Raw genomic sequence first — 27,908 nt, forward strand, 5'->3', positions numbered from 1 at the left:
TGTATTGGGGCGACACTCCAATCAAGCCACATCAGTCAGGGCCTCCCTATCGCTAATCTTAAAACTCTACTTGCAAACACAAATTCTCCTCCTTTCTATTCTCTGCCTTAGACCCTCATCCTAGTTATAGAAAAAAAGGTTGCTTCTCTTAGGTTCACAAGCTGATTTGAGGGGCCAATTAGCATTGTCTTATGGACAACTCCAGAATTGAGACATCTTTGCTTCACTATAGTTAATTGGACAAAATGCCTTTTCCTTTCACTTAATTTCTTCCTTTCAGTACCACAAACACTAGATGTATTTTATTTTTCTTACTGTTTTCTAATAAGGGTAAGGTACATGCAACCAAATTAGAAGCTCCCCTCTCTTACTACTAAGGAAACCAGAAAGTTAAAGTGTTGTTTGTCCTCATGCTCCTTGGAAGAACTTCCAGTCAGTAAATTGGCAGTGCAGCTGTTGACTGAAAATTATACAGAAAGATTAATAGTCTCAAACTAATTTTGTTTGGCAAATTTATTGTAAGGGTTTACAAAATACTTATGTTTAAATAAAGGCAATGACCATTTACATTTACAAGAAACTAACACATAATTTGGATGTAGAATATAAAGTTCAATCATTTCAACCGAGCACTAAATGACAGGAGTGTCTGGTGATGACTAAATGCTTGGACAATGTAGGGTGACTGCCATCACTGAGCCAAAATATGATCACATGCTTCAGTCAGAGGCTGGCTCCTCAAAGCAAGCCAGGTTTCCCAGGGAAACACAGAAATAGGCTTCTATCACACCCAGATGACATGTGAGAGTGAAATTTATAGCCACAAGTCTTTCAGAAAGAGTAAATCTGCAATTTATCCATAACTCACGAAAAGTAGATAAAACAAGGAAAAAAACAGTATTATGGTACATAATAAAGAGCAACTGAATTAGTAGTCAGATCTGGCTTCTACTATTAGCTCCTTCTAACCTTGGGGCAGGCCCCTCCACCACTCTGAACATGGGTACCTTTACCTGAGAAATGGGAGTAGGCTTGATATAACTCAATGGTCTCCAACTGTCTTTTAGTGGTGAAATAAGTATTTTAGATTTAAGGAGGGAGGGGAACCTATCTTACTCCATTGTTTTAATGTCCATTACATATTTAGTCTTAATAGTTATTTAAATATGGTGATATTGCTTAAAAATTTTTATACTTAAGCCTTGATGAAAATCCTCACACATCAAGCAATAACTAAGTTAAAACTGAATTTAGGTCAAGATACGTCAATCAATTTAAGACAGAAAATTATGTCAATGTGATACTTGTAATTTCAAGTTCCATAATGCAATTCAATACTGTTAAAACTGGACTTACTCTTAAATAGAAAGGTAAAAAAAATATATCCTTATTTAAAAACTAAGGGGCCATTTCAAATTTACTAGAAATTCACCAATACAAAAATATCTAAACTAAAAACCACCTACAAGGTACTATTTTACTCAAAATAATTGTGTGCTATTCATATCTTGATCTGTCAATCTTAATGGTGGTAGTACACATGACCAGTTTAGATTTAAATGGAGTTGTGTGACATGAAATACTCATCAATAGTTACTATGACCACTGATGGATATTTAAAAATCAAAAAATTACGGCTGATTTATCTAGACATATTTTGTTATAAAGCCAAAATTTTCACTGGGCTCCCCCGTGGCAATGGAGGATACCATATGCCACATAATAGAAGTAAAGGGAGTCTTACTATTAGCTACTGTAGGGAGTGGCTATAGGGTCAAGCCTCAGATTGACCTGTGGCCGGCCGGCCGCAAACAAGTCCCAGCTTGGAGGGCAGAGCCCTCTTAGCATAATTAAGCTTAACCTTAAAGCCCTCCCTAGTTCCTTCCTAGGTAGCTAATGGGTTGTGGGAGGTGCAGCAAGTGCTGCCAAAACAAGGTGAAACAAACTCACAAGAACATTGTAAACATGTTGACCACCTCCCTTGTTTTGGTCCAACTATAAAATAAAGCTTCTGCTTGCAGGCTGCATCTGTGTCCTCATCCAGGCATGGGAAATCCATTGAGCCCCAGCTGTATTCTCTTGTCTGTCTTTAATCCTTCACCGCCCGTCCTCAGGTTCACCCTTGGCCGTGCACAGCACAAGCTACAAAGTATGTTCCCCATCACAGTCCCAACAACCAAATTATTACACCTTTCCCAGTGGCTTCATGAAAAGCAAAGTTTAAAAAAATCCATGAATAAGAGACCAAAATATTGTCAGAGAATGCTATGATTTGGAGGTAGAGGTGACAAAGGCAATAAAATAAGTATGCAAAGTAAAATTTCTCCACTTTTCCATGAAGTATTTTCTATTGTACTATAAATAGGCCTTATCTCTATAGTTGTCCTTTAAGAACTTCATTTGAAAAGAGCAAGTTATTTCAGGAATTTCTCTGTTGATAACATAAATATGTGACAAGAGCAATTCTGAGGCACTTTTCTCTAAAACTTTTTGGTAAAGTTTGGTTAAGACATTCTTAAGTGTTCACATTTGTATGACACAACTTTTTAATAGAACATATTATTCTTGACATGCTTGTTAAATTTGGCGAAAGGTCTTAAAAGGCTTTCAGTAGTATCCTACACACTGGATTCCATAACTTAGTTTAATCTTAAAACACCCACTTGTGCCAGGGTCAGCAGAACAAAAAATTCCATTTATCAAACACTGAGCTTCCTGTTTAAAGCAAGCACCATCTTTAATACCATTCATTAAGAGCTATTGAAGTTACTGAAACTACCAGTAAACTCCAATATTCTAGTTTAGAAACCTCAACACTGTTGCTGTGTGATTTCTTTCAGTGCAACTTGTGACATGAATGCTCTGTATGCCACAGCAGTGACCGCCCAGGAGCTGCTGAGCAGCTGCCACTTCTCCCAGCAGAACAGGGTGTAACATTCCTTTCTTTCCATGTTTACTTAATGGCACACTAGCTCTCAGGGCATGCGGTCTCCTGAAAACTACAACCATTATCGTTCACTGCTGTGTACCCTTTACTATATAGTTTCACATCCACCCGTCCCCCTTTTTAGTCTCTTAACAATAAATGAAAACACACTATTTTATATTTTTGAGTCAAATTAATTTTATTATGTTCCATGATGAATTGCCACCAGTGCAACATCCTATTCACTATACATTTCAAAAAAAAATTCACATACTAAACAAAATTTCAGTTGATAAATGGAAATGAATGATTGAAAGTCATTTTGAATCTCATACACACAATATGTGGCTAGCTGAAATTGTCTATCACGTAGCATTTAGATTTAAAAAGCCTCATGCTAGTTTGTTAAATGCGAAGGCTGTTAGACAATCACTTAGCTGGAGTATATATAGGAGGCTTCCAGACAAGGCACAGGTACAGTGTTGCCACAGTGCAAGGTGGTGGAAGACTGAAACATGCAACCTTTACATCTAACGCAGATTCAGTCCTCATGCCCGGACTGAACTCCACAGCTGCAGTGTTTCAACCAATAGTAACTTAGACTTTGTGCAACAACAACAAGTCCTTTTCTTTAATAAAGGAAGAATAAACTCAAATACCTTTGGCAAATTTTTTACCCATCTTACGTGTTTAAAATTGTGTTTACAGCTCAAAGAATTCATAGCCTCTGCTCAGAGCAGCTCCTGATAGTTATCATACCACAGTTAGTGGAAAACCCTGAATTCCTTGGCCAAAAGTTAGAGAGATCTTAAATTGGCATTACCTTAAAGACATTTCTAGAATATTTAAAATGTTTTTATAATGTTGAAAAGAAAAAAACGGAAAATGTTTGATATTACTTAAAATAAGTATCATGTTCTATTTACCATTTGCACAAATTCCTAATTTTATTGGTTAGTAGTTGTCTAGCCCCATCTACACCAGGTTCAACTGAGCTCAAGCCACAAAAATTATAATAAGCAGAAAAAGGTTTCCAGCAGCAGAGGGCACTGTTTCTGCAAGAACAAAAAGTCTAGAATCTTTCCCACGTGCTTAAATTACTCTTGCAAGGAAGGTAACATTCTTTGAATAACTTAACTGTTTTACTGTACCACTTAACTGCTTTCAGCAACAAAACCTTTTAAATTATTTCTAATGATAACTAGATGCATGATCACTAGAAGTTATGTGATAACTGGTTAAAATTCAAGCCACATCTTGCAGGTCCAGCCTGTCAAGATCATGCCAATACTAGATTTGGGTCGGTATAATTCTAGAGAGCTTAATTTTTAGTTGGATACTGTGACTACAGTAATGAAATACATTTGGAACTACATTCTGCATGACTCACTGTGAGAAAAAAATGTCTGTATTTAAATCAGATATTTTTCTATCTAAAATTTAAAGTAGGCAGGTATTATAATTAGTGTTATAAATATGAAAACCACCTTTAGGCAATTAGTGTATTGTAGAGGCAAGGAAACCCTAATTTTAACATATAATTTTTCTGTGCATAACAAATGTACAGATTGCAAAGTTTTATTTTTTTAAAAATCTGTCACTGAGTTACGTTTTTTCAAGAAATTTGACATTGGGAAAAGCAATCTTACAAGAAAAATGTAACCCTTCATCTGACATTTGACAAAAACCCTAAGAAATTATAAAAAATTTTAAAAAAAGCATAATGGGTTGAACGTTAGATTACATTCTTATGGCTGCTATTTTTGAATACCTCAATTGATATAAACTGCAAAATGAAAGTTGTTAATCTCATACCATTTTTATAATGTTCTAATTTTTATACTATACACAACCAAATGGTGAAGTAACCATATTATAGTTGACTTCAGTTCATATGAAAATTATTCACAAGATTCCCCAAACTTCAATAATTTAAATAACATTTATTTCATAATAATACCAAAAATATTTTTTTAAATTTTTGCCAAAAGAGCCAATCAAGTACAGGTATGTAAGGGCTCCTAATGATACCAGCCTCCAAATGCCACTGCTTTATATAACAGGCAATATTGCTGTAAGAGGTGTGTTACTGATTTCCCTAACTAGCATTTCTGTGGTGATTTTATGTAGAGCATATTGCTAAAATTTGAGAAACTACATCAGTGTAGTGATGTCTAGAGAACTGTGCAATGTATCAGCTTCAACATTCATATAGCTTTGTGTTCAAAATAAAGGGGCTAAATAAACTAAGGTTTGCATCAATTAAAAAGAATGTAGTGCTATACTAGATTTTAATAAAAAAATTTAGGTACAGAAAAAGTAGGGTATGAAAATAGTGTTTTCCTTCTGGCATTATAACTAAATTACATTAAGGTTTTTGTCAGTCTCACATATAATATTTAAACTCCCTTGTTGATGGAATGAAAAATATTCACAAATTAAGTGAGCATCCTGGTGTAAACTTGCACACAAGAACAGGGAGTAGCTTTGTAGAGGATTATGACAAACCTTTACAGATTAAATGAGGTATTGCACAGATTAATAAAAAAAAGCAAAAAAGGCAACAAAAATATACAGCAAATTGGTAGAACATTTACATGATAATTTTACAGAATCCATAGACAGAAAGTAGTGTTTAGTATTTCACCTTAAAAATATATATATAATATATAGATCAATCTTCCCACTCATCATCATCTTCAAAATCTTCTTCTTCTTCTTCATCCTCATCTTCATCTAAAAGAAAATCATCAAGACAATTAAAACCTATGTATAAATAAAATATTCCATAATTCTTGGGTGATTTCTCCAATTATTCAACTTCTGAAATGCAAACCATTTGATACCCGAAGAATCTAGTTACTAAGATAGTTAAAAATGAATCTAATAAAATTCATCTAAAGAGTGTAGTGATGAGTAAGAGATGAGAACTGGAGTCAGAAGACAAATTCTGGTCCCTTAGTATTTACCTTACAAATTTCAACCTGTGTGTTTCTCTACGTGTAAAGTCACATTTAGGTTAGGCCTCTCTGAATTTTAGATTCGCATAGCACAAATCCAAATACTGCCTTGTATTCTCTACATGGATTCTCAAACTCAAAAGCTCTAAAGTTTTATCTTTTTCTCCAACCTGCTTTTCCCCCACCACCCTAGTCTGTACCCTGATGATTACCAGTCTCTGTGGTGTTTAGGCCCCAAACCTAGAAGTTAATCCTGTTTTCACCCCCACCCCCATCCAATCCATCAAGGCTGCTCCTTTCCTCCACTTCCCCTACTGCTCCCACACCACCATCATATCTTGCCTGGATATTACAACTCTGTAGTCCATTCGCCTTAAAGCAAACGGAGTGATATTTAAATTCTAAGTTTTAAAAATATAATTTTTATTGATATAAGTGGCTGACTACTGTTATTTGAATAAAATTTGATGTTACCTCACTCAAGACACTACATGATTTGCCCAGTTATTGTCTCTTTCCTCTCCCAAACTTTTTTCATATGCTATCTCCTGCAATTCACTGTTGCTAGACGCATGGCCTTCTTTCTGTCCCTTAAACATGCCAAATTTATTTTTGTTTTAGAGCTTCTGGAGTACATATTCCTCTGTGTGGGTGAGTCTTTTCATCATTTATATTTACTCAAAAACCACTTCTTCAGAGAAGCTACCCAGACCACCCTATGTAAAGTATAACCCTCCACCACAATCAGTAACTCTTCCTTCTTGATTTTCTTCATAATATGCATCACTACCTGAAATTCTTATATTTTGTTTACAGATCTGTCTTCACACTAGACTATAAGCTCTAAAACAGGGTCTTGCCTGTATTTTTTATCACTGAAGTAGAGTCCTGGTGCATGAAATTCGTGCACGGAGGGGGGGGTTCCCTCAGCCCAGTCTGCACCCTCTCCAATTGGGGACCCCTTGTGAAATGTCCGACTGCCGGTTTAGGCCCTGTGGGATCGGGCCTAAACCAGCAGTTGAACATCCCTCTCGCAATCTGGGACCGCTGGCTCCTAACTGCTCACCTGCCTGCCTATCTGATCACCCCCAACTGCCCTCCCCTGCTGGCCTGATCTTGCCCCCAACTGCCCTCCCCTGCCAACCTGGTTGCCCCCAACTGCCCTCCCCTGCTGGCCTGTTCTCACCCCCAACTCTACCCTCCTCTGCTGGCCAATTTGGTTCTGATTGGTTGGTTTCTATGCCAGTCAGCGTCAAAAGCTCCGCCTCCTAGGCAGCCAATGGCTCCCCACAGCAACCAGATTTAGTTCTGATTTGTCGGTTTCTATGCCAGTGTCAAAAGCTCTGCCTCCTAGGCATGCATTGGCTCCCCACAGCACCCAGATTTGGTTCTGATTGGTTGGTTTCTATGGCAGTCAGCGTCAAAAGCTCTGCCTCCTAGGCAGCCACTGGCTCCCCACAGCACCCACATTAGGTTCTGACTGGTTGGTTCCTATGCCAGTCAGCGTCTCTGGGCCTATCAACAGGGCCTGATCAGATAGGCGGGGCTGATCAGCAGCCCCAGCGGAGGCCTGGAGAGTAATGGAGGTGCAGCTGCTGGCCAGACTGGGAGAGAAAGAGAGAGGCAAGTGCTGATCAAAAGCTGCCACAAAGGCAATGGATCAGTTCCTGCTTCTCTCTTCAGGCCTCTCTCTGGCCCTGATTCACAGCCCCCTCAGCAGTCAGTGCTGGGGCACCACGCCTGCGCTGACTGCAGGACTGACTTCCAGTTGGTCGAGCCTTGGTCGTTACTGGTCATTAACCCACTGTTTTTATATATTAGGATTCTTAGCATCAGAACAATGTTTCACAAAACTGCTCAGTAAATACATGTTCAGTGAATGAATAAATATTAAGATATCATCAAATTCTATGAGCAATCTTTTATATTACATACCAACTTCCCATAATTACTGACCTTTAAAAACTATATACCTCATAAAACCCACAAAGGGCAAATTTGTGAGAATAGTGGCAGAGCAATTGTATTTGATAATGATTTAGCAAAGCACCAATGGAAACTGAATATGTGACATATGTGAGCTACGGGTAAAGAAGACAGAATAACCTTTTTGCCTGTAAAATAGATAGTTTGAAGGCCTCTACAAAGAAGTACTTGAGCTCTAGAATTAGAACTTGGAAATTAACAAAAGCCAAATAAGAGCAAAGATATATTCCCTGGGCCCCAAACTAAGTTTTTACTTTTACAACAGTAAGAATCCATACTAATAAAAGGATAATATGCTAATTAGACCAGATTGACCAGATGTCTTCCGGATGTCCTTCTGGATGTCCTTCCAGACAAAGCCATGGTGGCAGGGGCCGAGGCAGAGGCGGTTAGGGGCAATCAGGCAGGGCAGGCAGAGCGGATAGGGGCGATCAGGCCAGCAGGGGAGAGCAGTTAGGGGCGATCAGGCAGGCAGGCAGAGGTGTTAGGAGCAATCAGGCAGGCAGGCAGAGGGGTTAGGGGCAATCAGGCAGGTAGGCAGAGGTGGTTAGGGGCGATCAAGCAGGCAGGCAGGTGAGTGGTTAGGAGCCAGCAGTCCCGGATTGCAAGAGGGACAGGGATTGGGCCTAAACTGGCAGTCGGACATCCCCCAAGGGGTCCTGGATTGGAGAGGGTGTAGGCCAGGCTGAGGAACCCCCGCACCCTGCCCTCGGTGCACAAATTTTGTGCACCAGGCCTCTAGTACAATAATAACAATAATTTTAAGTAATTAAGACTTAGCTCTAAATTGTTACAGAATTTATTTGGAAAGGAGTTCAATCAACTTTATGTTAGTTAATCTCTCTGTTTACAATAGTAATAGGAGAAAAAATTTGCTCCCAAAAGCTTTTGCTAGACAGGCTTCACAGAATTCACCTGGATGAAGGCATCAAGTACACCCAACTATGCGTGCATTTACAGGGTGACAAATATAGGCATTTATCAGTATGCATGGTGAGGAAAAAGTAGCTAATAATTCTATCATCAGGTACTACCACAGTTAAATAATAGTTAAAAGAGATGGTCCCCAAAATAAGTAAAAACCATGTTATATATTCATTACATCAACATAGCTATTACATAATGGTTATTTATATCTTTACAGAAACTTACTATTGGGTAATTTTAGCAAAACAAGTGACCTTAGTGGTGTGAATACATAAGTGGATAAACTGAGACTTACTACAGATGTTCAAATTACTGCTAGTTATTATCTAACACCAACCAGGTAATAAAGAGAAAGTGAGAAAATATTCTAACAAATATCAATTTCAGTAATCATACTTTTTATAGTAATGTTACTATCAATTGCTATGTCTTGAAGAACAGTTCAGCTAACTTTTTAGGACCAAGTGGGTCAGAATGTCATGTTTTCAAGAGAAAAATTAGGTCATCAGCTGATTAAAAGAATGTGAATTAGCAGATGAAGGTTTTCTAAATAAACCTTCAGAGAAAAAAGTCTAGGAAAACATTATCTTTTTAATAATTATTTTTAAAGGAAAGGCTATAAAATTGCAATCAGCGTACTATACTGCTAAAGCTACCGATTCCAGTGACAGGCAGGAATCTCATTGACACTAAACCATAAAAGAAACAGAGCAGGCAGTTCCAAAACCCAGTCTCCCTTTCTACCTTCCTATTCTTTCTTGAATCCACAGACCCTGCTCCTTTCAGGTCACCAAAGACCTACCACTGCTGGAGTAGAGCTTAACCCCCTATTCCTATTTTCTTGAACTATCAGACACATTTGACGCAAATGATCAGCCTATCCTCCTTCAAAAAATTTTTCTCTTTTTTTTTAATAGAGAGGGAGAAAAAAAAAAAAAATAGAGAGGGAGAGGGAGAAAGAAACATCGATCAGTTGCCGCCTGTAAGTATCCAAATGGGAATCAACCTGCCACAAGATGACACTCCAACCAACTGAGCCACACTAGTCAAGGCCAAAAATTTCTTCATCTGGCTTCTAATATATCACATTCTCCAGCCCCAGACCTTATAGACCGTCTCTATTTACTTCCACCTGTTCGATGATCTCATCCAATTCCATAACTTTAAATACCTTGTATACCTTAATGACATGCAAATTTGTACTAACAGTCCAGACCTCTCCCCTGAATCCCAGATAACCAAAAGCCTACTGATATCAACATTTGCTTTTTTAATAAGTATCTCAAATTTAATATGTATAAAACCAAACTCCTAATCTTTCCTGTCAAATCTGCTGCTTCCACTAAATCTTTGCACACTGTTAATGAAAATTTCACCCTTTCAGTTTTCAGGTCAAAACTTGGGATTTTTTTCAAACCTCACTTTCAATCCATCAGCAAACCCAGCGATCTTCACATTCTAAATATGAATAGGGTCCAACTACTTCTCACTAATGCTAGCAACCTGATTCAAACCTCTATCGTCTTTTGCTTGGATCATTGCCACTCCTCTGTTAAGAACCATCCAATGGTTTCCCATCACATTCATGGCCTCCAAAGCCTTACTACTGGGCCCCTACTACCCCTCATTTTCATTCCTTAGTATTCTTTCCCTCCCACCCTTGCTCTAGTCATACTGACTTCTTTGTTGTTTCTCAACTGCATGGACTTTGTACTGGCTGACACCTAAGCATACTTTACCCGTTTTCTACATGGTTCACTCCCTGAACTCCTTCTAGTATTTTCTGAAGTGTCACCTCTAGGCCTCACCACCCTATTTCAAAATAAACTTACTCCCATAGCATATAATTCGCTCTATCTCCCTTTTCTCCTTAGTGTATACACACACACACACACACACACACACACACACACACACACACGTGTGTGTGTGTATATATATATATATCCTATCTAATAAAGAGGGAATATGCTAATTGACTGTCATGCCCTCACAAAATGGCGGCACCCACAGCCAATAAGGAGGGAATATGCTAATTGACTGCCACGCCCTAAAGGTGGCGGTGCCCAGTCCCCTCAGCCCCACTGGGGTGGCAGGTGCGCAGCACAGCCAGGCCCACCCCCAGGCAGGCCCGGCCACTCCACGCGCCTGCCTCCAGAGTTCCCCAGTCCCCTCAGCCCCCCCAGCTGCTCAAGGCCAGCCGGGGCACAGGCAAGCCTTGGATGTTGGCTGCCCAGCCCCCCAGGGCTGCCTGAAGGCTCAGGTAACCAGGGCCGGCCAAGCCTTGTGCTGCCGGCAATGGCAGCAGCAGAGGTGTGATGGGGTGTCGCCTTTCCCTGATCGCCGGGTCACCTCCCACCCCCGAGGGCTCCTGGACTGTGAGAGGGGGCAGGCCGGGCTGAGGGACCCCTGCCTCCAGTGCATGAATTTTCATGCACCGGGCCTCTAGTATGTGTGTGTGTGTGTGTGTGTGTGTGTGTGTGTGTGTGTGTGTATAATATATAAATCATAATTTAACATGCTATGTTTTTTCTAATTTATTTTATTTATTGTCTTTCTCTTACTAGAATGAAAACATGAATCTTTGTTGTTTATTTTATAATTATTCCACAATAAGTATTTGTGGACTGAATTAGCCTATCTTTGTAATACATTATGGGAATAAATATGCCAATTTAAGTAAAACAAATGTTGCTCAAGGATTTTATTTTATTTAATCTTCACATCAGTCATAAGATTTATGAATTCTCTTCATGCAACAAGAAAATTGAGCTCCATTGAGAGTAAATAATAGATTTAATAAGAACAAAGATCTGATTCTAGTACATCATGCTGGGGAAGCTAAACCTCAACTTCTGTATCAGCAAAACCCATATGCTTGCTCTTTTTTAAAAAGCAGTATTTATTTACAATATTTATTAATAATAAGCTCAGGACTGGTAGTAGTTTATTCATATAAACCTTTTAAGGAAATGACAAAAAAGGAAAAGAAAAAAAAACACAGTAGGATTCTTTAGCAAACTCCAGAAACAGTGTAAATTATCTAATTTCTTAGTCCAAACTCCCACAAATCAGGAAAATCTCCTAAATTTTTTATGTCACAGGAATGTTAAGAATGAGATCCAGGAATCTCAAGCCTGTTTAGAGGTTGTTTGCCAGGCATTCTGTCAGAATTGCCCAGTATAGGAAGCAAAATTGCCATTTTTCCAAAGTAGTTCTTCCAAGTTATAGTTATGGCTGCGGTGTTCTGACATCCATTAAGCTTTAGATAGACTAGTTGCAGTGGCGGACAACTTTTAAAATACTCCCTGGAATCTGTAACAATAAGTTATTCAATAGCAAGGAAAATCTAGCAAAGAATGAGTCATAAAACAAACAAAAAATAGAACTCAAGCATTCAAATTTATTAAATATACATGCACACATGCAAATGTACCTGAAGAATGAATGGCTTTGCTCCTTTTCTGCATCACCTCCATTAAGGCCCCCACAATTCCTGAAGTGGGTGCAGGTGTCGGTGGTGTAGACTCTTGGCCATCAGATACCTTGGAAAAGAAAGTTAGCAAAATTCAGTAATAAATCCTTTGCAAAAATTTTGTCTCTAGAAAGTTTTACTTTCTTAGAATCAGTTCTTATTTTAAATGAAAAATAGATAAAAATACAAACCAAGCCCAAGACAGCATTAACTAAATTAAAAAGAAATAAGCTACTACCTTAAAAGAATTATTGAAGACATATTTCTGCTCCTTCTTAATGTATAAGCCATTCAATGTAATTCCAATTTTAGAATAACAATCAAATCCTTTCTTGAAAAACACTTGCCCTTGCAGCTGGGTTATTTCTGTTTATTCCAGTACACAAAGTTGTAGCTGATGAAACTAAAATGGAACATCATTTTATAAACTAAGATTCCTGGAGTTGTTAGGCAAGAAGCACACTTAAGGTGCCTAAGAGCAACTGAAGAGATTTCCGTCTTCCTAGAAAAACTCAGTTTTACCAATAATTTAAGATGAATCTCTTTCTCATAGCATGTAGCTTTTCTTTAAGAAGATGAGTTGGGTAGCTTTCAAAATGTACCTATCTCACAAGGCAACTAACTACCCCTAACTGAAATACTTCTTATCTGCTACAAAGTATATTTGGGGGTAGATAGTGAGAAATCAACATCACAGACTCTCCTTAAAAATCTAATTTCTAAATAAAATTATTCTTAATTCCAACACTCATATTTAAAAAGGTAAGATACAGAAGTCTGGAGAGATTCACGAAAAAATACACTTTAGAAAGTACGGCTCAAGTATATCATTATTAAAATGAGCAGTTATTTATATTGTTAATTTTGTCTCTGGCCTTATGCTCATTAAGTTATTAATATTATTATAAGCAAAAATGAAATGGCAAAACTGTAATAAATAGTTATGCAAGTTTTAATATAAGTAGATAGGTAATTTAAACTTTTAAATAAATTTCCCAAAGGAAAATTACGTTATTAGGATAAACTTTGCATTCTGGCCTTCACAAATATTTTCTTAATAATCACTGTCTTTCTAGACTTCAAGATTTTTTACTTTACAAATATTCAAATTAGGGGATCCAAGATGGCAGCAGAGTAGGTGGAAACTACACTAACCTCCTCCCAGGACCAAACTGGAATTAAAACTAAATTATATTAAAAAAAATCACCCTGAATAACAAACTGAAGACTAGCTGGAGAGAAACCTTATAACCACGGACTTACAGAAGGCGGGACATTGAGACTGGTAAGAAGTGTGGAGGTGTGAGAGGGCTGGGTGGGAGCTGACGTTCTGGAGGAATAACACAGCTGTAGGAGGTTTCCCCTGAGAAGTGTGGTGTCTAAACCCCAAGCCAGGCTCCCAACACTAGAGCCCAGAACTGGGAAAGATGCCCACATAACATCTAGCTGTGAAAAGCAGTGGGATTTCCGCCTGCCTGAAAAGTAGACAACCTCTTAAAGGGCCAACACATATTATTTCATGTGCATCCACTCACCCTGGCCTACCGCAGGAGGGCAGAGCAGACTAGAGCCCTGTGAGGAGAGTCTGGCGTTGGTGGCTCTGAGAAGAGACCTGAAGGGTCAGCCACCATGATCCCTATGTTGAGTCATTCCCCCATGCTGCAGAAGCCATCTTTCTCAGGCAAAGCACTCCCTTCCATGCAGCCTGGGGGAAAGTAATAGCCCGACCCATTGGAATGTCTCTTGCCCCACACTGGAGCTTACAACCTGCTGAGGAGTACAGCTAGAAGCTCTTTCAGTAACTAAGCCTAACAGGAAGCCTGCAGGCAGAGGCAGATCTCTAGGTGATTTGAGCCCTTTGCTGACCTGCTTCCAGGGCCCAGTGCTAGTAAAAGCTGGCTTTGGTATACAGCTTGGTCCATTCTGCATGCACCCAAGCCCAGCAGAGGAAGCCGCAAGTGGTGGATTGCTGATAGCTCCAAACAGATTGTCCCAGGGCGCCACAGGCAGCATCCGGGTCCTGCACTGGAATGCCTCTGAAGAGGTCCAGAACAAATACAACCAGTGGCCAGCTTCAAACAACAACAGAGCAGGATCCAATAAGCCTCACAAGCAGCATATCCCCAGGGAGAGCTCAGCCAGCACCAAACCCTGCCGAAGTGAATTCTGATCCTGTGATCAGCGCCTACACAACAGTTTGCATGCTGTGTTGGTGGTTGAGCCTCACAGTCAGTCAGTGTGAGGATTGAGTTCATTCATGAAGGAGCCAACAGCAATTAAGACTGAATTACAATGGGGGTGGGGGGGGTGGGAAGGGCACATATAAATGCACAAGGGACATTTCTAGAGCAATCACCTCAGGGGATCAGGGAGATTGTGCTGCTGGGTCCCACAAGACACCTACTAAATAAGGCCATCCTACAAAGACTAGGAGGCATAGCAGAGCTACCTAATACACAGAAACAAATACAGCCAAAGTGGGAAGAAAACACAAGCCCCAAATGAAAGAATAAGACAGTACTCCAGAAGAAAAGCTAAATGAAATGGAGGCAAGCAATTTATCAGATATACAATTCAAAGTAATAATTATAAGGATGCTCCAGAGTATGAAAATAGACACAGAAACCATAAAAAAGGAAGCAGTCAGAAATTAAGAATGCAATATGTGAAATAAAGAATACATTGAAAGGAATAAACAGCAGGTGGGATGAAGCAGAGGATCGAATCAGCAATTTGGAAAACAAGGTCGAAAAAAGACCCAATTAGAGCAGCAAATAGAAAAAAAAATGAAAAAAAAAAATGAGGATAGTTTAAGGGACCTTGGGACAACATGAAGTGTAACAACATAATAGGGGTACCAGAGGAAAAGAGAGCAAGATAATGAGAACCTATTTGAAGAAATAATGACAGAAAACTTACCTAACCTGGTTACACAAGTCTAGGAAGTACAGAGTCCTAAACAAGATGGACTCAAAAAAGGCCCACACCAAGACAGATCATAATTAAAATGGCAAAGGTTAATGACAAAAAATCTTAAAAGCTGCAAGATAAAGGGAATTAGTTACCTACACAGAACCCTCCCTTAAGACTGTCAGCTGATTTCTCAACAGAAATATTTCTGGCCAGAAGGGATTGGCATGAAATATTCAAAGTAATGAAAAGCAAGTAACTACAACCAAGGCTACTTTACCCAGCAAGGCTATCATTTAAAATTGGAGAAATAAAGAGCTTTCCAGACAAGAAAAAGCCAAAAGAGTTTCTTACCACCAAATCAGTATCACAAGGTTTGTCAAGCGGGGGGAAGGGGGTAGGGAAAGGACAAACAAACAGAGGAACATAGTTAAAAGTGGAGAGAAATAAAAGCTGGGATAGCAATACTATTATCTGATAAAATAGACTTTAAGAGACATAGAAGGGCACTACATAACGATAAAGGGAGTAATCCAACAAGATATAAACCTTGTAACATTTATATGCCCAAAAAAGGAGCACCTCAATATGTAAAGTAAATCTTGATGGCTATTAAGGGAGAGATTGACAGTAATACAGTCATATTAGGGGATTTTAACACTCCATTGATATCAATAGATGGGTCTTCCAGAAAGAAAATAAATAAGAAGATGGTGGTCTTAAATGACACACTAAGTCAAATGAATTTAATTGGTATAAGAAGATTAAAAAAAATAGAATGAAAACATGTCAAGCATCTTCTTCGATCATAATGCTATGAAACTAGAAATCAGAAATTAAAGAGGTAACAACTGACACCAAAGAAACACAGAGGATTGTAATAAAATATGAACAACTATATGCCAACAAATTGGACAATCTGGAAAAAATGATGAATTCCTAGAAACATACAATCTTCAAAACTAAATCAGGAAGAATCAGAGAATCTGAATACACAGATTACAGCTAGTGAAATCAAAGTAGTAATAAAAAAACTCGCAATAAACAAAAGCTCTTAACTAGATGGCTTCACAGGTGAATTTTATCAAACATTCAGAGAACTAACACCTAACCTTCTAAAACTATTCCAAATATTCAAGAGGGGGGAAGATTCCCAAGCACATTTTAGAAGGCCAGCATTATCCTAATTCCAAAACCCGATAAAGACACTGCAAAAGAAGAAAATCATAAGCCAATATCCCTGATAAACATAGAAGCTAAAATCCTCAACAAATATTAGCAAACTGAACCCAGGAATATATTAAAAAGATCCTATACCATGATCAAGTGGGATTTATTCTGGGGATGCAAGGTTGGTACATTATCCACAAATCAATAAACGTGATACACAACATAAACAAAATGAAGGATAAAAACTACACGATCATATCAATAGATGCAGAAAAACATCTGATAAAATCTAGCATCCATTTATGGTAAAAACTCTCAGCAAAGTGGGAATAGAGGGAACATACCTCAACATAATAAAGGCCATTATAACCAAGCCATAGGCAACATCATATAAAATTGGCAAAAACTACAAGTTTCCCCTTGAAATCAGGAACAAGTAAGGGAATGTATGCTTTCACCACGCTTATTCAACACTAGAGGCCTGGTGCACAAAATTTGTGCACAGGTGGAGTCCCCAGGCCTGGCTAGTGATCAGGGCCTATTGGGGCTGTCTTGCCCAGTCCTGAATGCGGCTGGGCCAGCCAGGCCCTGGGGGCCTGCTGGCCAGGGCCAGGCTAGCTGGGGGGAGGGACTATGGGAGGTTTGCCGGCTGCGGGGAGGGACTGGAGGAGGTTGGCTGGCCGTTGGAGCACACTGAACACCAGGGGGCAGCTCCTGCATTGAGCGTCTGCCCCTGGTGGTCAGTGAGCATCCTAGCGACTGGTCAACCAGTAGTTCTGGTTGCTTAGGCTTTTATATATATAGACTAGAGGCCCAGTGCATGAAACTCATGCACTGGGGGGGGGGGGGGGGGGGGCGGGGAGGTCCCTCCTCAGCCTAGCCTGCACCCTCTGCAATCCAGGACATCCTTCTTGCAATCCGGGATTGCTGGGTCCTAACTGCTCACCTGCCTGCCTGCCAGCCTGATGCCCCTAACTGCTTTCCTGCCAGCCTGATCACCCTCTAAATGCTCCACCCTGCTGGCCTGATTGCCACTAACCACTTCTGCATTGGCCCCTGCCACTATGGCTTTGTCCAGAAGGATGTCTGGAAGATGTCCGGTCTAATTAGCATATTACCCTTTTATTAGTATAGATAGAACTGGAAATCTTACCCACAGCAATCAGACAAGACGAAATAAAAGGCATCCAAATAAAAAAGGAAGTAAAACTTACTATTTGCCAATGACATGTTACTGTATACAGATAAACCTAAAGATATCCGCCAAATACCTACTAGAACTGATAAATGAATTCAGTAAACTAGCAGGATACAAAATAAATATCCATAGTCAGTTGCACTTTTATACATCAATAATGAACTATTAGAAAGGGAAACTAAAATAACAATCCCATTCACAATTGCTTCAAAAAGAATAAAATACCTAAGAATAATTTTAAACAAGATGTAAAAGACCTGTACTTGGAAAATTATAAGACACTGAATGAAGAAATTGAAGAAGATACAAATAAGTGGAAGGATATACAATGTTCATGGATAAAAATTAACATCATTAAAATGTCTATACCACCCAAAGCAATCTGAGGATATGTAAAAGGACCAACTAGAAATTAAGCATACACTGACTGAAATAAAAAATAATATACAGAGATCCAACAGCAGACTAGAGGATCACAAGAATCAAGTCAAAGATTTGAAATACAAAGAAGCAAAAAACACCCAACCAGAAAAGCAAAAAGAAAAAAGAATCCAAAAATATGAAGATAGCGTAAGGAACCTCTGGGATAACTTCAAGCGTACCAATATCCGAATTATGGGGGTGCCAGAAGAAGAGAGAGAGCAAGATACTGAAAACCTATTTGAAGATATAATGTCAGAAAACTTCCCCCACCTGGTGAAAGAAATAGACTTACAAGTCCAGGAAGCGCAGAGAACCCCAAACAAAAGGAATCCAAAGAGGACCACACCAAGACACATCATAATTAAAATACCAAGAGCAAAAGACAAAAAGAGAATATTAAAAGCAGCAAGAGAAAAACAGTTAGTTACCTACAAGGGAGCACCCATATGACTGTCAGCTGATTTCTCAACAGAAACTATGCAGGCCAGATGGGAGTGGCAAGAAATATTCAAAGTGATGAATAGCAAGAACCTACAACCAAGATTACTCTACCCAGCAAAGCTATCATTCAGAATGGAAGGTCAGATAAAGAGCTTCACAGATAAGAAAAAGCTAAATGAGTTCATCACTGCCAAACCAGTATTATATGAAATGCTGAAAGGTATTCTTTAAGAAGAGGAAGAAGAAGAAAAAGGTAAAGATAAAAATTATGAACAACAAATACATATCAACAAGTGAATCTAAAAATCAAGTGAATAAAACATCTGATGAATAGAATAAACTGATGAATATAATAGAGTCAGGGGCATAGAAAGGGAGTGGACTGACAATTCTAGGGGGGAAAAGGGTGTGGGGGGTGCGGGAAGAGACTGGACCAAAATCGTACACCTATGGATGAGGACAGTGGCGGGGGGAGGGCAGAGGGTGGGGTGGGAACCGGGTGGAGGGGAGCTAGGGGGGGGGGGGGGGGGAAGAGGAACAATTGTAATAATCTGAACAATAAAGATTTATTAAATTTAAAAAAAGACTAAAAATCCTAGAAGAAAACATAGTAAATATCTCAGACATTTCTTGTAGCAATATTTTTTTCTGATGCAACTCCTTGGACATGGGAAACAAAAGGAAAAATTAACAACTGGGACTACATCAAACTAAAAAGTTTTTGCAAAGCAAGGAAACCATCAACAAAATGAAGAGACAGCCCACTGAATGGGAGAACATATTTGCTGACAGATCTTATAGATCTTATAAAATACTCAACATAAGAAGCAATCCAATTAAAAATAGGCCAAGTCCTGAATAGACACTTCTCCAAAGAGGACATACAAATGGCCAATAAACATTTGAAAAGATGCACAACATCACTAATCACCAGAGAAATGTAAATTAAAATCACAATGAGGTATCACCTCACACCAGTCAAAATGGCTATCAATAAATGAACAAACAAGTACCAGTGAGGATATGTCGAAAGGGGAACCTCTGTGTACTGTTGGTGGGCATGAAGACTGGTGCAGCCACTATGGAAAGCAGTATGGAGTTACCTCAAAAATTAAAAATGGACCTGCTTATAACCCAGTGATTCCACTTCTGGAAAGTTACCTGAAGAAACCCGAAACACTAATTTGAAAGAATATATGCACCCCTATATTCACTGCATCGTTATCTACAACAGCCAAGATTTGGAAGCTGCCCAAGTATCCATCAATAGATGACTGGGTAACAAACAGCTCTGGTACATTTACATAATGGAATACTACTTGGCCAAAAAAAGAAAATTTTACCCATTACAATAGCATGGGCGGACCTGGACAACTTTATGTTAAGTGAAATAAGCCAGAGAAAGACAAGTGCCATATGATTTCACTCCTATGTAGAATCTAATGAACAAACTGAACTAAAAAGCAAAACAGAGGCAGTCTCATGAACAGAGATCAGGCTGACAGCTCTCCAGGGAGAGGGAGGGATTAAACAAAAAAAAGGAAAAAAAAGAGAAAGACCTCATGGACACGAACAACAGTGTGGTGATTGCGAGGTGAGCGGGGTGGGTGGAGGTGGCAGAAAAAATATTCAAATTAGTTCCCCACAAGATACAGGCTCATTCATTAGTATTTAGGTTTTCAGAGACTGTATATTAAGTATTTCTGGTACAGAAGAAACACAAATGAAAAAAAATAGTTTCAGAACTCTAAATTGCAGAATAAGGTGCTACAAGAAGTATAACAATAGCAAGGAGAATCATTTTGACTCCCTTTGAGCAATTTGGTAATACAAAGCAGGGAACAGTACAGGAGCACAGCACTGTCATAAACACTGTTTATAAAGCACTTTCTTGGACATGATGCTGAGGTACTATGAACATAGAATTCCAAATGTATGTAAATAAATACCTATACACTTCCTGCCAACATTTTAAATTAAATCTGTGGTTTTATGTTAATCATATTCACATACTAAACTGATGATTTATATAGAATATTTAAAGAAACAGGGCCAGAGAAATCTCAACCACAGATTGGTTATTTTTTTAAAATGAAGTAAAATTATGGACTCAAATCACATGTATAACATGCCAATAATTCACTGATTATGCACTTCACAAAAATACTCCTGCCTTGCCCAGGTAGCTCAATTGGTTAGAGCATCATTTCAGTACATGAAGCTTGTCGGTTCGATCTCTAGTCAGGGCACATACAAGAAGCAACCAATGAATGCATAAATAGGTGGACCAACAAATCAACGTTTCTTTTGCTCCCTCCATCGCTCGCTCCCTTCCTCTCTGTCTCTAAAAATCAATCAATAAATTTTTTTAAAAAAGACAAAAAAAGAGAGAAAATGCTCCAAATGCAATCAAAAGGAAAGTGATCATTTAGGATAAAAATGGCCTACTATTCTACATTCAGAAAAAAAACCATGTTTGCTAAAAAGAAATTTAGAGAACAATTTATAGGGTTATGGGTTTTTTTTTTGGTGGTGGTGATAAAAAAAGGAGATGGGGAAAGAAATTAGGAAATATCTTACCAACTGTTAAAAAGAGGACACAACTGTACATAAAAATCAACACCTTACTTTCACTAAATGAGTGAAAAAAACAAAAGCTTGCTGTAAAGACGAGAGGAAATAGAAAAGAGAAACAGAGTAGGTTAGGAGTAGGAGATGGGAGTGAGAATGACACAGGAACTAGCATAGGTTACAAGGTAAAATCAGAAAGTAAAGGACCCTATTAAATAAAACCTGCTATTCACCTGGGGCTGTGGTCATTTTGACATTAATTCTCCCCACTAACAACTATTCAAAGTTCTTAAACTGCTCCTGAAGAACCTTTAGTCTGAACTAAATGGGAAGAGGGAGCAGAGATGATTGCTCACAGGCTGATACAAGTATCAGCAACAAAAGACTCAGATACATTTTAGAAATCAGAAGTTTCTTAAATCTGTGATATGCTAATGTTTTCATTCAATCAGTATGTTCTCTATGCATCATTCTCTTCTGAGAAAGTTATCTTAATTTTCTATATTCCAAAATAATCTTCAGTTAAAATCTCTTTCTTTCATCACCACTTACTACATAGAAAATTCTACCATTGGTTACCAGCCCTGAGAGATTACACGTATAGACCCAGAAGGAAGTTCCGAACGTAGGCAGAGGTCAGCAAGCTACTGCCCATGAGCCAAATCTAGCCCGTCTTCTGTTTTTGTATAATCTTAAAGCTAAGAACAACATTTATATTTTTAAATGGTGAAAGAAAATCAAAAGAAGAATATTCGTGACATTTGAAATGATATGGAATTCAACTTCAGTGTCCGTGAGTTTTATAGAATACAATCATGCCTTCTCATTTATGTACTGTTTGGCTGTTTTGTAGTATACGTGTCTGGCTGCCTCTTTTGTGGTTCAATAGCAGAGCTGAGTAGTTGTGACAGAGACCATATGGCCTACAAGCCTATATTTACTATCTGGTCCTTTAAAGAAAAAAGTTTGCTAAATCTCTGCTCTAGAAAATAAAATGATCACCTCATTCAATTCAGAGAATTCAAAATGATCTGCTAACGTGTCAGAAAGTCTATTAGAACTCTTTCAATTTTCTGTGGAGTTTGATTCACTACTCAACTAAATTTATAGACACAGAAACCTTAGTATGCTTTTGTTTTCACAAAGTTAGTGATTTGAATTTACCTAGGTAAATCAAAATTGATTTCAAGTAGGGCTATTTTACTTCTCCATAGTTTAATAAAGATTTTTCTCTAAAGTACCTTTTATTTAAAAGTAAAGTAAAAAAAAAATGAATTGTAAAATTCCATTTATATGAAGTCTAGAATAGGAAAAACTCATCAATGGTGACAGACACCATATCAGTAATTCTTTTGGGGAGGAAGATTAACTGGGAAGAGACATGAGAGAATTTTCTGGGGTGATATTTAGATATAGAAGTACTAGTTACAGAAGTACAGGTCTAATTTATGCATTGTATGGTATATAAAAATATCAGAAATTCAGTTTAAAAAATGAATACCAAGAGAAAAAAAATAAAAAAATACTTTTCAAGATTGTCTTACAAATTATTTTAAAAATCCATAATGATAGTCTAAAATGAAAAGAAAAGGTTACTTACAGATTTCAGTTGAATACCCTGTCGGATCTGGTCTAAAAGTGCATCCCTCCCAGAGCAAGACACCGGTCGACTGTTCTGTTCCACCTTTTTTAGTTGAGCACCCTCTCTAATTTGATCTAAAAGAGCTGCTTTGTTTCCTGAAGGAGTTGGAATTTGATGGTCACCATCAGAAGGGAGGCCAGGGGGAGGTGGTGGCCCGGGTGGTGGTGGAGGCGGAGGCGGTGGGGGTGGTGTTGCTGACCCTGTCACAGACAGAGGTGGAGGAGGTGGTGGAGGCCCTGAAGGTGCTGAGGAGGGAAGGGCTGGAGGTGGAGGAGGATACATCCTATTTGGCGGTGGTGGAGGGACTCCTACACCTGGCCTGGATGGAGGTGGTGGTGGAGGTGCAGCTGTGGGAGCTCTTGAAGGTGGTGGAGGAGGAGCGCCTCTTCCTCTGGCAGGAGGGGGAGGAGGGCCTGAACTATGTGGAGGGGGGGGAGGTGGAGGAGGCCCTCCCCTCGATGGTGGAGGAGGTGGTGGTGCTGAAATAAAAACAAAAAAAGAAAGCATGTTTTCCTCCCATAAACATCAGTGAAAAAGTAACTTACTTTAACATATATTTAAAAAACTATACAAGACAAAAAAAGCACTCATCTTTTTTATTTTATAAAGATATCTGACCACAGATGATATCTTACAATTCTATTTAGGAATACTCTACTTAAAGACCACCTTCCTGTTGTTTCTTGAAAAAACATTAGCTAAAACAGTAAAATGTAGTTTTTAGGAATCAGCACCACTTCTGAAAGTAAGGCAATAAACATTTTTTTAAAATATGGTAACAAAACAAACAACAGAATTAAATATTTTTGTCAATAGTATTATTTTACATTTTAATAAAAATTAATGAATACTTTCTCTCTTTAAAGAATCAAGTATATATTTAGTTGTTTTATAAAATCAATTCACATTCAGAATTAAATAGCTAATGTAGCCTAACGTTAGAATTCATTCAAAGTAATCTGAGCTGAACCCAAATATAATATTTTCTTTTAAAATGTAAACCTTTGATACCTAACTTACATTTGCACTTATGTCCTGTATTTTCTATAAAGGGTGTCCCCCAAAATATATACACACTTTAATAGCTGATAGCTCAATTTTGAAAGCAAAATGTATTTTAATAAACACTGCCTTTATAATTATTCAAAGTGTGTGCAAACATTTCTTTGGGACACCCTATATATAGACCACACAACAATACATAGATCGTATATAATATAAAATAATGACTAATGCAACATACTATAATAATATATAACATATAGAATGTCCTGTATTTCTAAAAGATGGTCAGTAATTTTAGTGATGGCCTTAGGGAGGCTGGTTGCTCAGCTGAAACGTTCAACTACTTATTCAGGAGACAAGAACTATTAACAAATTAACTTGAAAATTTCTATATACTACAAAATAAAAGCTATTAATAAAATATTAACATTATTCTGGTAGTAATATTTTTACTCTTATTATATGAAGTGAAATATAAAATATAAGAGAAACCAATTCAAAGTATGAATTTATTACATTTCTAGAGATATGATTTTACCAACAGTATACACATATTTATATAATAATGAACTTCATTATTTTTCTACTCATTTTTAAAAGTGAATACAAGAATTAACTATTTTTAGGAGTAGAGAAATCCTAGAATCCATATATAGCTATTTATATTTATTGATACAAATTCTAATATATAAATTGATGGATACTTCTATAATTTACATCAAGCATGTCAAATTCACGGCCCGTGGCCCACAAGTATTTTTGCGGCCCAGCCAATATAATGGTATGTAAGAAATGTTTTAATAGAAATTTTGTAACTTAATTTTTAAATATCCTGTTATACATAATTATTAACGAACTACAATGTTCGCTAATGACTGATTACTATAATCGTGTTGCATTCATTTCCCTTACGCGCCATACACGCAGGCGTACCATTTCTCTCCACTAATACTAGCACAATAGCAGCCGATTACCATGTCATTAGTCTCGTACTGACTTGTTTGGTGTGCGCAACAGGAAATATTTCGCTTTTGGAAAACAAGAAAAATAGGTTTATTTGCATTACGCTTATTAATTTGTGCAGTTATTCAGTATTAAGTTAATGTTCAAGAAAAAATATTAATTTTTATTAAAATGTTGTATTATTTTACCTTAATGATTACTCATTTATTTCAGCCCTTTGTATTCAGCATGTTTCTACCATAACAAACCTACATTTCTATGAAAATTGAAGCTTTTGTTTTTTTGCGGCCCACATAAACTCCAATCTTGTTTATCTGGCCTGTGTTAGCCTTTGAGTTTGACACGCTTGATTTACACGAATACAATTACCTACCTTAATTACAGATAACAATAATGCAAAGGTACCAAAGAGAAAAAAAGACTCACTTCAAAGGAAATGAAATGGCATCTTCCAGTTTAATTTGGGACATTCATGGGAAACAAGCTATTAAAAATATGCTATCAAATATAATCATAAACATTCGATGAAGTATGCAGAAAGGCCAATATACACAAGGGTATTGTCTCCTGGCATACAAACTTTTATAACTAAAAATAATATACAGCTGAAAACAGGAGTGTTATCCTACTGTAAGCCATCAGAGATGTAGGCTCCTATGATTTGCACTCAAGGCATAAGAGCTAAGATATGCACAATTTTCTGACCAGATCCAAAGCAAGGAGACCTAACATATTTTGTAAAAAAGGGCAAAATCACGAGGATACATGGTATGTATTATGTATACTCCCTGAATAAGACAGTACATACAATCCTTCAAGCAGATATAAAGATTTCATTTTAACCAATTTAAGATTTTTATTTCAAATACTAATGATATTTGTCTAGACTGGCACTTTTATGTTTTAGTTGTTTATTAATCAAGAAGAAAAGGACCCACTCTATTCTACCATAAAAAGTATTAGTCATTCTCATAGTTTCACTGAGGAATTTCCATCCATAATCTTTTATATGTAAAATGATACATTTCTTCAGTATGGAGAACTTGCAGTAAGTACATTTATTAGAATAATTTAGGATCCAGCTAATACCCATTCCAATAGACACTAAATCATTGTTTAGGGAAGAAGCCTTAATTTATAGTGATAAAAGGTCAGCTGCATCCAGTTTGGGGTATGGCATGAGGTCAGCATTTCTATTAACTTGAAAATAAGAGAAATGTCTATATTTTTGTGAGGAAAACAACATGCCACATCCCAACGTAAAAATGTGAGTTAAATAATTAAATTTACATTTGATTCTTGGCCCAATGTTAGTTAGGTTTATATGCACAAAAATGTCTGCTAAGCAGATACCACACAACAACACTATGAGAAAGTCTGATGGCCTATAAGTTTTCAAAACTCTAAGAGTCATCACAAACACTAGACTGAGAATGACATACTATTTCTTAGATCAAATGAAAACTATTATTATCAAAGCTTAGTTAAAATGAAAAAAAAATTTTAATATTTATAGAAAAAAGCCTTATCTTGATGGTACACTATTAAGGAAGGTCAATACACTTTAATTGTTTCAGATAAATATTCATATTAAGAGTAATTAGTAGATAATTCTCTAGATATTTGATATTTATAGAAATTATAAAATCCTATCTAATAAAAGAGTAATATGCAAATTGACCATCACTCCAACACACAAGATGGCTGCCCCCATGTGGACACAAGATGGCCACCACAAGATGGCCAGCAGGGGAGGGCAGTTGTGGGCGATCAGGCCAGCAGGGGAGGGCAGTTGTGGGCAATCAGGCCAGCATGGGAGGGCAGTTGGGAGAGACCAGGCCTGCAAGGGAAGGCAGTTGGGGGTGATCAGGCCAGCAGGGGAGGGCAGTTAGGGGTGACCAGGCCTGCAGGGGAGGGCAGTTGGGGGTGATCAGGCCAGCAAGGGAGGGCAGTTAGGGGTGACCAGGCCAGCAGAGGAGGAAAGTTGGGGGTGACCGGGCCTGCAGGGAAGGGTAGTTGAGGGGGATCCAGGCCTGCAGGGGAGGGCAGTTAGGGGCAAACAGGCTGTCACGGGAGTGGTTAGGGGTGATCAGGCTGGCAGGCAGAAGCGGTTAGGGGCAATCAGGAAGGCAGGCAGGCACGCAGTTGGGAGCCAGCAGTCCTGGATTGTGAGAGGGATGTCCGACTGCCCGTTTAGGCCTGATCCTACCAGCTGGACACCCTCCCCCCGGTGCACAAATTTTGTGCACTGGGCCGCTAGTATTATAATACTTAAATGCAGTATTATAGAACTCAGGAAAACATTAAAGAACTGCTCTCATGCACTCAGAAAAATGTTATTAACCACAAAGTAAAACTTATAAGAATACTGACAACTCTGAGTAGGCAATTAGAGAACTAAGTGTGAGTTTATGTTTGGTCATCCCTTCTTGCCACAAATGTAAAAATGTAAGTATACTTTACACAGGATATTAAATAATGCCAAGTATGAAAAGCAATGACTAAAAGTAAGTACAATCCTATATAATAAAGAGCTAATATGCTAATTAGACCGAACAGCAGGACGACCTTCTGGACAAAGCTGGGGCTGTGAGGGCCAAGCCCCTTGCATGAATTTCATGCATCGGACCTCTAGTAAGTAATAAAAACAACAGCGATGCTGTGGGAACAGGATTTAAAAAAAAATCCACAGAATTTCAATAAAATTATATAAATTGTGGACAAAATATGAGCTCTGACTCATATAGAAATAAACTTTCTTTTTACTTTAAGCATCTATATGCCCAAAGCATTAGTTTGAATAGAGGGCAAAAGATCTCACTGGATGTTAGATTTGGTGGCAGGGTAAATGAACTCTAGCTTCTCTGAAAATAAACACACCACAGCATGCATAATTTAGTGCACTGGGTCAAATAGCCCACATACATACCGCTCCATTGTGGTGGACCTACAGGGCAGATTATTACGAGTTAATGGATTTCAGACAATTGCACATACACACAAAGATCTACTGGAAATCACAAGTCTAATACTTTTTATAATTCTGATGACATAATTTTACAAAATTAAGTGTTAAGACATTTGATTCAAGAGATTTTTACAGAAAAACTCATAAACTTTTCCCTAATTTTTTCATACTTCTAAAACCATTATTTGCTCAGCCTAGAAAATATTTCCTTAATAAAAATAAATATCAATTTATTCTGCCTTTAAAAAAATTTATCTTCTATAAAAACCACCGTTTGGTGTCAAGAAAAGTTCTACACTAGGAATTAGGTTCTTGAGTATGATAATAAATAACTGTTCCCAAC

The 27,908-nt window shown here is 38.0% G+C and overlaps 1 protein-coding gene across 1 annotated transcript in view; it reads right to left on the reverse strand.

Moving 5' to 3' along the window:
- Positions 1–3,111: 3,111 nt before the first annotated feature.
- The window catches only part of WASL (WASP like actin nucleation promoting factor), an 87,105-nt gene continuing 62,308 nt past the window's right edge, over positions 3,112–27,908 (reverse strand). The window contains exons 9-11 of the mRNA XM_080663370.1: positions 22,588–23,108; positions 12,236–12,344; positions 3,112–5,662 (exon numbers count right to left, since the gene is read on the reverse strand). Coding sequence (XP_080519496.1) covers positions 5,601–5,662; positions 12,236–12,344; positions 22,588–23,108 — 692 coding nt within the window. The 3' untranslated portion in view covers positions 3,112–5,600. The remainder of the gene's footprint in view (positions 5,663–12,235; positions 12,345–22,587; positions 23,109–27,908) is intronic.

The sequence above is a fragment of the Plecotus auritus genome (assembly GCF_963455305.1).
Source record: "Plecotus auritus genome assembly, chromosome: 4".
Classification (NCBI taxonomy): domain Eukaryota; kingdom Metazoa; phylum Chordata; class Mammalia; order Chiroptera; family Vespertilionidae; genus Plecotus; species Plecotus auritus.